This window comes from Eulemur rufifrons, chromosome 7 (genome assembly GCF_041146395.1).
Source record: "Eulemur rufifrons isolate Redbay chromosome 7, OSU_ERuf_1, whole genome shotgun sequence".
NCBI classification, from domain to species: domain Eukaryota; kingdom Metazoa; phylum Chordata; class Mammalia; order Primates; family Lemuridae; genus Eulemur; species Eulemur rufifrons.
Window position 1 is genome coordinate 228960673 of NC_090989.1, and position 14761 is coordinate 228975433.

The window sequence follows — 14761 nt, forward strand, 5'->3', positions numbered from 1 at the left end:
ATTCTAATCACATGAGGTCGTCATAGCCTTCTGTTTGTCCAGGGATTGGTATCAAATAATAACTTTGGAGAGAAATAACTCTTCTTATTTTATTAACCATAGCCCTGGGCCAGGGAAGGGGGAGAGTAAGTAAAAAAGCTTTTTGTTTGTTTCTCTGCAAGATTATGGTATAGAGTCAAATTGAAGGCAAATGAAGAGCATTCTCCACCCCCCGCCCCCCCCACACACAAAGAATAACTCAATTTGAAAGGTTTTTGCTTTCATTTGGAGTTTCTTCTTCGAACTTAATTTTCAGTTAGTGGAAGGGCTTAGAAATGTGAGCTATTTCTAAAGCCCTTGATATCAATGACGGAAGCAGGTACAAATCCTACCACAGAGAGAAACCAGAAGGTCTCTCTGTCACAGAGAGAAACCAGAGGGTCCTGTTTTTGTTTGTTTGTTTGTTTGTTTGTTTTTGTCTCTGTCTCACTCTGTTGCCCAGGCTAGAGTGCCATGGTGTCAGCCTAGCTCACAGCAACCTCAAACTCCTGGGCTCAAGCCATCCTCCTGTCTCAGCTTCCTGGGTAGCTGGGACTACAGGCATGCACCACCATGTCCGGCTAATTTTTCTATATATATATTTTTAGCTGTCCATATAATTTCTTTCTATTTTTTCTTAGACACGGGGTCTCGCTCTTGCTCAGGCTGATCTCGAACTCCTGAGCTCAAATGATCCACCCGCCTTGGCCTCCCAGAGTGCTAGGATTCCAGGCGTGAGCCACCGCGCCTGGCCTGGCTGTCAGTGTTGAACCCCTAGTGATGATGGCTTCGTGGTCCTTATGAGATGCTGAATAAGGTTGCGTTGGATGCACTAAATGATGCCCCTGTGCCCCTCTGTTAGGTGTCCTGAACCCCGACCCTACAAGATGCCAAAAGAAAACACTCACTTCATCTATGGTTACTCCAAGAAGGGGCACCGCCACTCGTACATCACAGCTGAAGAGTAAGTTCGAAACCAGACCCAGCAGGGTTTCCAGTTTGCTGAAAGCCGCTGACTTGCACCAGCACAGGCCGGTGCGTAAGTCTCCTTAGCATTTCTCTCTCCAGAAAGTAAAATCCCTGGCAACAGGGTGAGGAGACCCTGTGGTCCTACAGGGGCTCACTCAGGCTTCTGAGGCCAAACAGGCAGGAAGACAGGAAAGATAAAAGGTTGGATCTTGCCGTTGTGTCTGCATTCCTGGCTATTGGGCCTTAGCTGTAGGTTCCCAAGCTGAAAAACACATGACCAGGATCAAGGTGCCTCTTTCCTCAAGCCTCATTCTGTCCACTCCACTCAAGCTCCTGAAGGTGGTTTGCAGGCAGAATAAAGGTGAGTCGCTAAACAGCCAGTGAGGACAAGGCAGGCGTGTTGGCTCAGCCTGCAACCTGACTCCAGGGTGAAGATGGTGCAGCATAACTTTATCCTAGAGAAAGGCATTTGGGGTTCAGAGTTAATTAAAAATAAATATTTACATGATTAAGCATTTCTGAGTGCCAAGCATTGTATATCGGCCCAAGACACTGTTCTTATCTTTGAGAAAGCCCACAATGTAGCGGGAGAGTGAGGCATGAGAACACTGTCAGCAAATGTAAACGCAGCAGTGGGAAACCAGAGGCCACAGGGACACACCTGCACGTTCCAGGAGTGGGAAAGGCTGTGGCGGGAGGGGAGGTGCCACCCTCTGAGTAGGACTCCAGCAGGACGAGGAGCCAGTTTTTACTTGGACTATTTCTTATGTTGTTGAAAAATGTTTAACAGACTCAACCAGCAGGGACAAGCGAGATGGAGAACCCAAGAAAGGTGCTAAGGAAGAATTCAGGCTGGGAGCATTTCCTCAGAAGACCCTAGTGCAGGATTCTCTAATACCCCCGTGTGGCCACCTGCGGATGAGGGTGGCAATATCTTCTAATAAAATGTCCCCGAGAGTAAAAATGTACTCTTTGAGGGAGGGGAGGCAATTGCACGTGGTATTAGATAGGATATCGTTTCAGCCTCTACATAATGAATCAACAGACTCTGACTCTTCTTGAAAATATAATTTTATTGATCTCTCATGTAAGAATCCAAGAGTAAAAAGTTCAAGCCCTGTCAGTTTTCTTCTCGCTGGTTATTCCCTTTGGAAGTTGCTTTTTGTCTCCATGGCTGAAGATGGTGCACCATTATCTCCGTGTCTCACCAGCAGAAGTGGGGATAAAGGAGAAGCTAGGGCCATTCCTTTCAAGTGACACACATTACTTCTGCTCACTCCCCACATGGTGACACCCACCCTGGTGAGTATCATCCTTGCCGTGTTGTAAATGAGGAAAGATTTAGAGAAATCAGGACACATACAGCCCAACATGGTAGCACGAGGATTTAAATCCAGGTCTGTTTGCCTCCAGAGTCCCTGCTATTAAGACGCAAATATTTGCACAGTCCCACCCAGTGAGAGGCTGGGGCAGAGATCAGCGTGTCTGTGTGAAGCTGAAGGCCCAACAGCTTCTCGCTGGAGGGAGGAGGTTGCCGGCTCGGTAGGCTGAAAACTGAGGTGGCCTTTGCCATTTGGTGCCATTGCTCCCAGCCGGGGAGGGTCCCGGTGCTTCTACAACCTTGACAGGGTTACTTTGAGGGACTGGTCAGGAAGGTGGAGACCAACGAGGAGTTTCAGCGTAAAGACTTTAATGTAGGGAATTGGTTAAACAGGCACGAGGAGGCCAAGAAGACAGAGGTAACCCAAGGGCGGCCCCTGGGGAGGGGGAATAAAGGGACGGTGGGGGAGCCCCACACAGATGGGACCCAGGTCTCTAAGGAGGGGTTTCTGATTGGCTGGCTCTGGTGCCTCAGGAGTGTAGAGGGGACCCGTGAATCAAGCACGCTGAGCTCTGAGGTGGGGGCACAGGTCGCTGGTGCTCTCGCTGGGGAGGGCCCGATGCAGCCGGCTCTGGGGGTGCCGGGTGAAGAGCTGGTGATTGGGACGGACGGACTGCGTGAGGCCCTGTTGCGGGGGTGATGCCAGGCAGGAACAGGAAGCACACTGGAAGGAGCAGCTCCCTGCCCCGCCAGAGTACCCTAATGGGAGCCAACGGGCAAGGAGAAGTGGGGTTTGCAGAGTGCAGCCCCAGCTTCACAGAGCAGAGCACAGAAAGGTGGGCTTGAAGTTGAGGGACAACAGCTTAACAAAGGACACAAGGGTTTCTTACCATTATCACGTGAGGAAGCCCTTGACCGAAGGCATAAGCTTTCTGCGTCTTGCAACCTGAACAAGGTGCTTGTGCAGAGTCAGGTAGATTCTCCGGCACCTTCCCTGAGAACACGAGACAGCCTCTGGGTTTCAGTGCAAAAGAAAAATGCCCATTCGACCTACATGTGTGGGAGCTGTCCTTTTGTCAGCAGAAAGTCATTCCTTGACATTTTTCTTTGTGTAGGGGGTGACATGACCAAAGCCCCCAGCACAGAGACACACTTAGCTTCAGTCTGTGAGGGAAGGAAGCACTGAATGCATGGAACGTCATGACCTCGTGCAGGGCAGGGAAGGTCAGTCCAGGAAATAACTACCTGTGCACGAGGCCTGTCATGAAAAGACTCACTCCTCTCATGAAATGTCCCTGCCCAGCTGGCTGCTGGTTCAGACAGGTGCAGTAGTGTCAGGGGAACGAGGACAGCTTCATTGGAACAATGCATCTCCAAGATCTGAGGATATTTATCCTTCTCAAAAGGGTGCCACTGCATAGCTTGAGGAAGAACAATGCAAAATAAGTCCCCACACCCAGGCAAAAATGGCAACACACCTGCTTTGAGTATTGCCTATCTCTTTGAAACCTCAGTGGAAAGGGGCTCTCACAGTTGAGTGGGGCGTCAGTCATCCCTGGAGCTTGTTAAAATGCGGATTCCTAGGCACTGCCACCAAGTGGCTGATTTGATAGGCCGGGGTGGGGCCCCCAAATCTGCTCCTTAACGTGCATCTCCGGTGATTCTGCTGCGGGTGGTATTTAGGTGACATTCTGAGGAGCCCTGCTATGCTGAGCAATGGCTTTTCTGGTGTGTGTGGCATACTCTGGTGCCTTTCACTCTCAGTCCCTTGCGTGTGTCATGAGTGTAACGTGACTGTGCACGAAGAGCCAGAACAGAGCTCTGTCTGTGTCAAGACGTTCAAAGGGACAGCCACAGGGTAAAACTGCACCACGGGCCTTCTGGTTGTGGATCACCTGCCCCCAGTCACAAGAGCCCATTGAATACTCCTTGTGACGGCTTCCTTTTAGGAAAGAGAGATTCTGCAGGAAAAGCACTGGCCGGGGAGATGGGAGAGCTGGATCTGGCCCAAATTCTAGTGCTCGCTCACTGAGTTTCTAATGCCAGTTGCTGTGAACGCTGGTTCTGCCACTTAACGGTTGTACAAACCTTCGGCATTGTAACAGCCTGATGGCAGCTGCAAAATGAACATCATTCCTTCCTCAGAGGACGGTTGTCAGGGTGGAATAAAAGCATATGTGTGGGGTGCTCATCACAGTGCCTGGCCCAGGTTGGTGCTCAGTGAATGGAGAGTAGTCACTATGGTGGTGGTGACATTGATGAATCTTGGTTGGTCTCAACGTCATGATCTATAAGATGGGTGATCGGCCTACATAACTGGGTCAGAGGTTCCATCTAGCAGTGTCATCCCGTGGTTCTCTCTCCATCCCATTGGGAGATGGCCAGGACGAGCTTGATGCCTCAGCAGTCTTGAGACAGATGTGGTCCGTAGATGGTACTGGACGAAAGTCTCTCTGGGAGAAGGCTTAGTTCAACCTTGCTCCTCCTGTAGCTGCTCCACCTCTTGTGAGTCACTCAGTTCTGCAGGGCCTCTCTCAGCAAGTTGATGTCCACAGATAACAGACTCTGTACTCTCAATTTTGACCACGCTGTGATGGTCAGGCAGATGTCAGCTAGGGCGCGCACAGCCCCACACCCTGTTTCCAGGGCCTCTGTGGTAAGATGCTTCCCAGGGGTCACTGAGCACAAGGCCCAAAAGGCTGGTTTAGACCCCAGATTGGCATCCCGCTGCTTGGGATCAGATCCTTCGCAATAGGTAATGCTACACCTGACGCTTCTCCCCATGGCTGCAAGGAGTAAAGGGGGGAGTTTGGGTTTGGGGAAGAGAGGGCACAAACACAAATGAGACAGACTCAGGTTCAAATCCTAGCTCTGTCTTGTGCTAGCTCTGCATGACCACCAGCAAGTCATTTAATTTCTGCTTTTATTTCCTCATCTGTGAAACGGGAATGGCAAATGGTCCCTACCCTGCAGGGCTGTCATGAGAATTAAATAAGCTAATGCATGTGGAGTGTTTAGCACAGCACCTGGCTTACGGTAGATATTCAGTCAATGCTAGTTTTCACTTCCTTTTTGTGGACTGAATTGGAAAAATGCTTTGATGAGAAGAAGAGATAATTCAGCCGTAATAAATACATTGTCCCCATAAGGATCAGTTGCTATGGCACTTCTTGTGCCTGGAACTTGGATTCCTGGGCCTTGCCAGTTGGCGGTGCTCCTGTGGGCACACACCTAACAGGCTCCTAGACAAGGACCTGTCCCTGGATACAGGTGTTAGAGCTCTGGTCGGGTATGAGAGGTGGGAAACTACTTGGGGACTGGGAGGTGCTTCTTTGGGCTGTCAAAGCCCATACGAAGAGAGAAGATTGATCTTTGGTTCGTCAGAATCTGGAACAATGTTTCTATGACAAGGCGGATTTGTCTGTCTCTTGGGCCAGGGCCGCGGGGATTGGCATCCTGACAGTGATCCTGGGAATTTTACTGCTCATCAGCTGCTGGTACTGCAGAAGACGAAGTGGATACAGAACCTTGACGGTGAGTAGAGTTCCCTGCCAGGATCCCTCCAGACTCAGGACTCCCTTTCCACCTCTTCCTCTGGATTTCCGAGGAGTGAAATAACATTCTCATGATCACCCCTAGCTTGGATTCCCACTTCTAATGAAGCTTTTCTTGTATTGTACTTCTTGCAATCCTTTGCCTCGGCCCAGGCATGCAGCCCAACCAGGAACTTGCCCTGTGTCTTTGTCTGTTTTGTGCTGTTATAACAGAATATCAGAGACCGGGCGATTTATAAAGAAATGAAATTTATTTGTCTCCCAGTTCTGTAGGCTGGGAAGTCCAGGATCTGGGGGCTGCATCTGGTGAGGGCCCTCTTGCTGCATCATATCATAGTGGGAGGCGTCACGTGGGCAGGAGAGTGAGAGAGCAAGAGGGCCGCACTCACTTTTATAACAAACCCACTCTCGAGATAATGACATTAATCTATTCATGAGAGCAGCGCTCTCGTGACCTAATCACCTCTTAAAGAGCCCACCTCTCAACACTGTTGCATTGGGGATTAAGTTTCCAACACATGAATTTTGGGGGACATAATGGTTCCCCTCGTAGCAAACTTGGGTGCCTGTTGTGTGTCACTGAACACCGATGGTCTGTAGGGCACATGGGAAGGGGGTTGTGGTCCTCTCGCACAGCAAACAGCAGTAGATTAGGCACGTCAGGTCTTACCAACACTCACGGGGATTCCTGCTGGCCCCGCTCCTCCACTCAGTGGCCCGCTCCTCGTACCTTGCCTCTTCACCCCTTTCCTCCCAGTTCCCTGAGAATTCCAAGTTCTTCTGACTCTGCTCTGGCAGCTCAGGGTGTCCAAGACCCCTTCAGACATCAGTGCAATGAGAAAACCATCCTCCCCACAGCAGCACAAAGGATCACTGTGTGTGGTTTTTTTTTTTTGTGTTTGTTTTTTAAACAGGCTCCATCCCCCTTAGATGGCCAACATGGTTTTAATGGTATTTTTTCTTCTTTATCCAAATAAACAGGAAGCTAACACAATGACACGGTCCAGTCTTGTGGTGCCAGGATCTTCCACGAATGGGAACTGTCAGCTGAGTCCATAAACTATGAAAACTATGAGTTTCAGCAATCTTGGTGGAGTCAGGCAGCACCTTAGCATTTAAGCACCCAAAGGCATCCCGCATAGTGAGCGATGGAATGAAAGGATTGCTCGCTCTCTCCTTGTTTATTACAGATATGAAAGCTTTTCAGGTTGATGCATAATGGAAAACAATTATCTTTACAAAAGATGTTGGAAAGTCCCAGTGCTCATTCAGCAAGCACTTCATTCAGAAGAAGCTGTCCCGGGAAGGAGAGGAGGGTCAGGGTGGGTGGGGGTTGGGGCTGGGCAGTCTGGTGAGAAGGGGAAGGTGAGAGATGCAGCTTCAAATTCTTTTCCTTCTTGCCCAGAAACCTGGGCAGTCTCGTGTCTCCGTTTCCCCAGTGCCTGTCTTGCCAGAGTGTGAATACAAATACAAACCATGAAAGGCAGGGCAAGTCTGGGGCTCACACACCCGCCAAGCACAGCCCTCTGGTATGTTGACACTTAGTGGGAACCCAGGCAGGCGTGGGGAACCTGCGGCCTTCTGATGTCAAGATTGTTCTTTTTTAAGCACCAAAGGAGGCAAGAAAAACTTTCTCTGCTGCACCCCTTTTAATAAAAGAATTTGTTCTGTAAAATTTAGATTCAGTCAAAAGGCTGCACTTAAGGACCTAGCAGGGCACGTTTTGCCTTAAGCCACAGGTTCCGCTAGGAGGGGAGGGCTTTGCTCTCTGCCACAGAGCTCCATCTGCAGCTCTAGCATGGGGTTGTGACATTGCCTTGTAATTACTTATTTACTTTTTACCTCTTCCACCCCTTTTCCTTCCCCCATTTATGAACCGAAACAGAGACTATTTCTTATTCCTCTTTGTTTCTCCAGTGCCTAGCACAGTGCCTGGCACACGGAGGTCATACGATTGTATGGCATCAGCATTTGGTCTCATTGTCTGCCACTGACTCGCGTGGTGATCTTAGGTGTTAACTTCTCCAAGCCTCGTTAGCTCTATTCTAGGCCTAGCCATGGTGGAAACACATGATATATTGATAAAACAATGTCTATCGGTTTTTATTTAATACATAGTTTCTTCTATATTTTTATTTCATGATATACTTGAATATCAAAAACACAATGAGTTAGTCTTTCAGGGAGTAAAGGCTCTACACACTCAATATATTGGTACCCACTTCCTTACTAACTACAATGATTAGCTTGATGCCACTGGACACAAAGACAATGATGTTTCTCCTTTATGCTTCAGCGCTCTCATCTTAAATTCATTCGTTTAAAGAATAACAGAGGGACTTAATGTGTGCTCAGACACTGTGACTATTTTGCTTGGTAAGGTTCAAATTCAACCTACGATGTCTACATTTCTCTATGACTGGATCAATGATTTGTAGAGTTTCTGAAATTTTTATGAGATAGAAATGTGTTTAAATTCCTTGGTTCCCCTACTGCCTAAAAATGCTCTCTATCATATTTATTTTTAAAATTAATATTAAAATCTTGTTTTGAGACTTTCATATCTCCAGCAAAGCCAGGTTGGGAATCAGCAGTCTAAGAAATGTAGGCAAAATTATGTAAAACAGTGCATTAAGTAGTGCATTTAATTACATAATCACCTCCTTTCTCTCTTTGGTGATTCTATTTTCATTTGAAAGCAAAAGAACATAAATGACAATAAATACAAGCTTTGGGTACCTGAATTACTCCACTTTTATCAGCCTTCATTAAGCTTTGAACTGTCTACTTCTAACTTTCATTGTCCACAGGATGGTAGTGAGGATGTTTGGAATTTAGATCTCCTAAAATTTCTCCCTTGGTTAACAATTTCCCTGAGCCCTGAAAAACATCTTTTGAAAGGAAAGACTGCTTTTTAGCAGTAACATGTTTCTGCAGAAGGGAGTGGGAGATGATTTGTAAGGAATTGAACGTGGGCTTTTATATTTACCAGTTTTACACCTTCACTAGGAAGTTTAGGACACGATACTTCTTCATTCCTGGAGAAGAATTTTAAGGCTCCTGCTGACAGCTCAGTTTACGCTCATGTCCCAAGATACTGTGTTTCTCAATGCATGGTCAGGGGACACCTGCATTGGAATCACCTGAGATTCTTGCTGAAAGGCAGATTCTGGGAGCTTCTCCGGCAGTGGGGTGGAGGAATCCCCATTTTAACATGCATCCTGAGTTAGAATGTAAATTCAGAGAATTAGCGGTGAGCTGAGAGAGTGGATCACATTTCTATCTTGTGGCAGGTGAGAGACTTAAGTAAAAGAAAAAAAAATAATTGACAAAGACAGTTTTAATTTTTTTCTTCCCAATAGTATACATTTTATTTCTGTCTTATTGCATTAGTCAGGACTTCCAGGATGACGCTGAAAAGGAGTGATGAGAGGAGACATCCTTGCCTTGTTCCTGATCTTAGTGGGAAAGCCTCGAGCTTCTCATCATTAAGTATGTTTTGCCTCAGGATTTTTGTAGCTATTCTTGGCAAAGTTGAGGAAGTTTCCCTCTGTTCCTAGTTTACTGAAAATTTTTAATTATTAACGGGAGCTTGATTGTTATGCTTTTCCTACATGTATTGATACAATTGTGATTTTCCTTCTTTAGCCTGTTGGTGTAATTAGTTGATTTTCTAATGTTGAACCAGCTTTTCATAACTGGGATAAATCCCACTTAGTCATAGCATATAATTCTTTTTACACATTGTTGGATTTGATTTGCTAATATTTTGTTGAGGATTTTTGCATCTATATTCATGAGAGATATTGATCTGTAGTTTTCATTTCTTGTCATGTCTTTGTCTGGTTTTGGTATTAAGGTAATGCTGGCCTCATAGAATGGGGTAGAGAGTATTTCCTCTGCTTCTGTCTTGTGAAAGAGGTCATAGAAAATTCATATAATTTCTTCCCTAAATGTTTAGTAAAATTTGCCAGTGAACCCATCTGGGCCTGGTGCTTTCTGTTTTAGGTCATTAATTTTTGATTCAATTTTTATGGTAGATATAGGCCTATTCAGATGGTCTATTTCTACTTGTGGGGATTTTGACAGATTGTGTCTTTCAAAGATTGATTAGATTCATCTAGGCTTTCACATTTGTGAACATAGTATTCCTTGCTTACCCTTTTAATGTCCATGGGATCTGTAGTGATTACTCTCTTTCATTTCTGATAATAGTAGTTTGTGTCTTCTGTCTTTTTTTTCTTAGCCTCGCTTAAGACTTATCAATTCTACTGATCTTTTCCAAGAACCAGCTTTTGGTTTCATTGATTTGCTCTATTGATTTTCCGTTTTCAATTTCACTGATTTCTGCTTTAATTTTTATTTCTTTTTTTCTGCTTACTTTGGATTTAATTTGCTCTTTTCTTTTTTCCAAAGGTGGAAGCTTAGATGACTGATTTTAGGTCTTTCTTCTTTTCCAGTATAAACATTCAATGTTATAAATTTCCCTCTAAGTACTGCTTTCACTGCATCCCACAAATTTTGATAAGTTGTATTTCAATTTAGTTTAGTTCAAAATATTTTTAAATTTCTCTTGAGATTTCTTCTTTGACCCATGTGCTATATAGAAATGTGTTGCTTAATCTTCACATATTTTGGGGTTTTCCAGCTATCTTTATGTTATTAATTTCTATTTTAATTCTATTGTGGTCTGACAAGCAAATATTATATCATTTCTATTCTTTTAAATCTGTTAAAAAAATAAATACATGTGTTAGTACATGTTTTATGGCCCAGAATGTGGTCTATCTTGGTGAATGCTCTATGTGGGCTTGAGAAGAATATATATTCTGCTATTGTTGGATGAAGCAGCTTATAGATGTCTATTATATCTTGTTGGTTGACGGTTTTATTGTTCGACTATGCCTTACTAATTTTTCACATGCTAGATTTGTCCATTTCTGATAGAACAGTGTTGAAGTCTCCAACTAAAACTCCAACTCCATGGTAGATTCAACCATTTGTCCTTGAAGTTTTTCTGTCATGTATTTTGATGTGCTGTTATTAGGTACACACATGTTAAGTGTTCCTGTGTCTTCTTGGAGAATCGATCCCTTTATCATTAGGTAATGCCTTTCTCTTTCCCTGATAACTTTGTTGGCTTTGAAATCTGCTTTTTCTGAAATTAGTATAGGAATTCCTACTTTCTTTTGATTAGTGTTAGCATGGTATATCTTTCTGCATCCATTTACTTTTAATGTACATGTGTCTTTATATTTAAAGAGGGTTCTTGTAGACAACACAGTTGAGTCTTATTTTTTGATCCAATCTGACTATCTCTGTCTTTTAATTGGTGCATTTAGATCATTGATGTTCAAAGTGATTATTGATATAGTGGGAGTAATATCTATCATATTTGTTACTGTTTTGTATTTGTGACCCTTGTTATTTGTTACTATTTTTATTTTCCACTTTTTCTGCCTTTTGTGGTTTTAGTTGGACATTTTATATGATTCCATTTTCTCTTGTTCCTGATACTACTTTTTTTTTTTTTTTTACTTTTTTTTAGTGCTTGTCCTAGAGTTTGCAATATACATTTAGAACTAATCCACACCAACTTTCAAATAAGAACATACCACTTCATGGGTAGTACGAGTACCTTATAATAACACAATAATCTTAATTCTTTCCTCATTTCCCTTTTATCATTTCTGTCATTCATTTTACATGTATATAAGCATACATAACCAAATACCTTGTTGCTATTATTTTGAACTATTAGATCAAAATTATCTGTTAAAGAATAAGGAAAAGAATTTATTTTATCTCCACTTATTCTTTCTTTGATGCTTTTCCTTTTTTTTTTTAATGTAGATTTGAGTTTCTGACCTATATTGTTTTCCTTTTCTCTAAAGAACTTCTCCTAACATTTCTTGCAAGGTAGGTCTACTGGCAACAAATTCCCTCAATTTTTGTTTGTCTGAGAAAGTCTTTATTTCTCCTTCACTTTTGAACGATAAGTTTGAAAGAGGTTCTTTTTGTAGATTCACTCTTCTCCTTCCCTTCAGAAATATTCTTTGACTAACTGCGGGGTGCCAGGCACTGTACCAGTGCGTTACCTTTAGTTAATTCCCACAAAAATTCTGAGAAGCAGGTGGTATTTATCCTCCTATTACACATGGAAAAACTGGAATTCAGAGAGGTAAAGTGACTAGCCTGAGGACATACAGCAAGTAAGTGGCAGAACCTAGATTAAAACCCATTCTTAAAACTTTGGCTTCCTTCTCTTTTGTTAAATGGACTCAATTATTTCTTCTTACCCACTCACCTTTATCAATTTACTTTTCAGGATAAAAGCCTTCATGTTGGTAAACAAAGCGCCTTAACAAGAAGATGCCCCCATGAAGGGCTTGGTCATCAGGACAGCAGACTGTCTTTTCAAGAGAAAAATTGTGAACCTGTGGTAGGTTGAGTTTTTGCATCCGGGTATTTTCATGTATGGCTGTTTTTAACTCAAGGGAACACAATCATTCTCATTTAAAAAGCAAGGACAATGTGAATGTACTTGATGCCACTGAACTATACACCTAAAAATGGTCAAAATGGCAACTTTTAGAATATTTAGCCACAGTAAAAAATAAATAATAAAAAAAAGAAACAAGGGAAGCACAGAGATTTTCTAAGTTGTGTCCTCTAATATCCATATGTTCTGGGGTAAATAATGAGAGCCCTATATGTAAGATCCAAAGGAAGATCTTGGTTCTGGATACAATATCCTTTTGTTTTACATTTTTAGTTATATTTGCTTTTTTCATAAATGTAGATATATAGGGGAGGGAAAAGTACCTGTTATTAATTGTACAGAGCTCTGCTGTCTGACAAGGTCGCCACTGGCCACATGCTGCTACTGAGCCCTTGAAACAGTAGTTGGAATTAAATGCACTACAATACATACCTTATTTCAAGGACACAGTGTGTGGAAAAGAATATAAATAATTCTTTAATGATTTTTATATTGATTACATGTTGGAATATTTTGATATTAATATATTGGGTTAAATAAAATATTTTATTAAAACTATATATTTTTGCTTTAAGTAGCTACTAGAAATTTTAAAATTACACGTCTGACCTTGTGTGATATTTCTATAGGAAGCACTAGCACAGATACAGGATAGCATAATGGTTGCGCCCACTGACTCTGGAGCCAGATTACTGTGTTTGATTCTTAGCTTCACGGCTCATTAGTTGTGTGACCTGGGGCAAGTGACTGAACCTCTCCGTGCCTCCGTTTCCCACTCTGTAACATGAAAACAATGACAATAATTCTAGAATTGTTGTGAGCAATAAATGAAGGCCTGACACGTTTGTGCTCTGGTGGTAGTATCCATGTGCCTTTAGACACAGTTACAAGCATCCATGTGGTAGGGATGCAATGTATGTTAGTGTCTGTAACCAGGTTTCAAGAATTCATTAGTCAGGGCTTGGGACTTCTAACATGGAGAATCCAGGTATAGATAAGCCTTTGAGATTTGGGGAAACCCCTTAGCTCTATTTTTCTCTACTCTTCCTCTAAAAATGTCTTGACATAAACACTTATGAAATTTAACAATTACCTCATTGGGTGGAAATTAGAGGCAGACACTTAGGAGTTTCAGTCCACTGCAAAAGTATGTATATGATGCTAATGGTTTTGACTTAATTCCTTCCCAGAAACATATACACCGTTGCCAACCCCACAATCTCCTTTTCTCATCCTCATAGGCTCCCAACGCTCCGCCTGCCTATGAGAAACTCTCTGCAGAACAGTCACCACCACCTTATTCACCTTAAGAGCCAGCAAGACACCTGAGAAATGCTGAAATGATTTCCCTCACACTTTTGCTTGAATTTAATGTCTAATGTTCTGCTTCGAATGCTGTAGGAACAATGTATATCATCTCTAATGACAAGCCAACGTTAAATTCTTAGTAGAGCAACTAGCAGTACTAATCAAGTGAGGAAATGATGAGAAATATTAAAATGGGAAAAAATTCATCAATAAATGTTATAATGCATGATCCTATCTGTGCCAGTGGTAATGCTAATAAATCTATGCTGTCATTTTCTGAAGGACAGAATTCAAGTGAGTATTCTAGGACCATACAATTTCTTTTTCCTGGAAATTTGGCCAGTAACGAAACAACTATTCAGATTTTTGAAGATGCAACTTCTTGACCAACACGAACTGTTCACGGGATCGTTGTGGCTGAATCTGTGCTATGGAGCGCTCACAAAGGAAAGCTTGACAGGTTTAAGACAAATAGCTCATTGACCTATTTATCTGGTCAGGAAAATGTTAGCAATGTCTTTCTGTGTTCTAAAATTTCATGATACTACAATAACATACCATAAAGATCCTGTATCTTAAGTAAGACATACAATGCAGTTTAATTACATTTCACTGCAAGGCTCAATGCAATCCTAATTAATGACAAGAATTTTCTAGGCCGGGCAAGGTGGCTCACACATGTAATCCTAACACTCTGGGAGGCTGAGGTGGGAGGATCTCTTGAGCTCAGGAGTTTCAGACCAGCCTGAGCCCTGAGCAAGGCCCCGTCTCTACTAAAAAGAGGAAAAATTAACTGGGCATGGTGGCGGACACATGTAGTTCCCTCTACTCCAGAGGCTGAGGCAGGAGGATCGCTTGATCCAAGTGTCTGAGGTTGCTGTGAGCTAGGCTAACACCACGGCACTCTAGCCTGGGAGACAGAATGAGACTGTCTAAAAAAAACAAAACATTCTGTTAAACCGGAAAGTGGTATAACGACTTAAGTAAAAGCTCCTGTACTTTGGCTGATGTCTGTGTATTGCCTTAAATGCCCCTGTGGTGGTAATTTAGCTCCTTTGAGTTCCCAAATCCCCCTCACAAGAAAATACA

General features: G+C 43.2%; 1 protein-coding gene across 1 annotated transcript; it reads left to right on the forward strand.

The window, feature by feature from the left end:
* Window positions 1–905: 905 nt before the first annotated feature.
* Window positions 906–13674, forward strand: MLANA (melan-A). The gene is made up of 4 exons (XM_069474194.1): window positions 906–982; window positions 5746–5842; window positions 12191–12304; window positions 13606–13674. The coding sequence occupies exons 1-4, from the start codon at window positions 906–908 to the stop codon at window positions 13672–13674; spliced, it is 357 nt and encodes a 118-aa protein (XP_069330295.1).
* Window positions 13675–14761: the final 1087 nt, after the last annotated feature.

What these genes read in the sequence shown, in the direction of transcription:
- MLANA (XM_069474194.1), top strand. Translation starts at nt 906, where the DNA reads ATGCCAAAAGAAAACACTCACTTCATCTATGGTTACTCCAAGAAGGGG. An exon ending in TCGTACATCACAGCTGAAGA is followed by an intron (nt 983 to 5,745) that starts GTAAGTTCGAAA and finishes CTCTTGGGCCAG; the next exon opens with GGCCGCGGGGATTGGCATCC. An exon ending in AGAAAAATTGTGAACCTGTG is followed by an intron (nt 12,305 to 13,605) that starts GTAGGTTGAGTT and finishes TCATCCTCATAG; the next exon opens with GCTCCCAACGCTCCGCCTGC.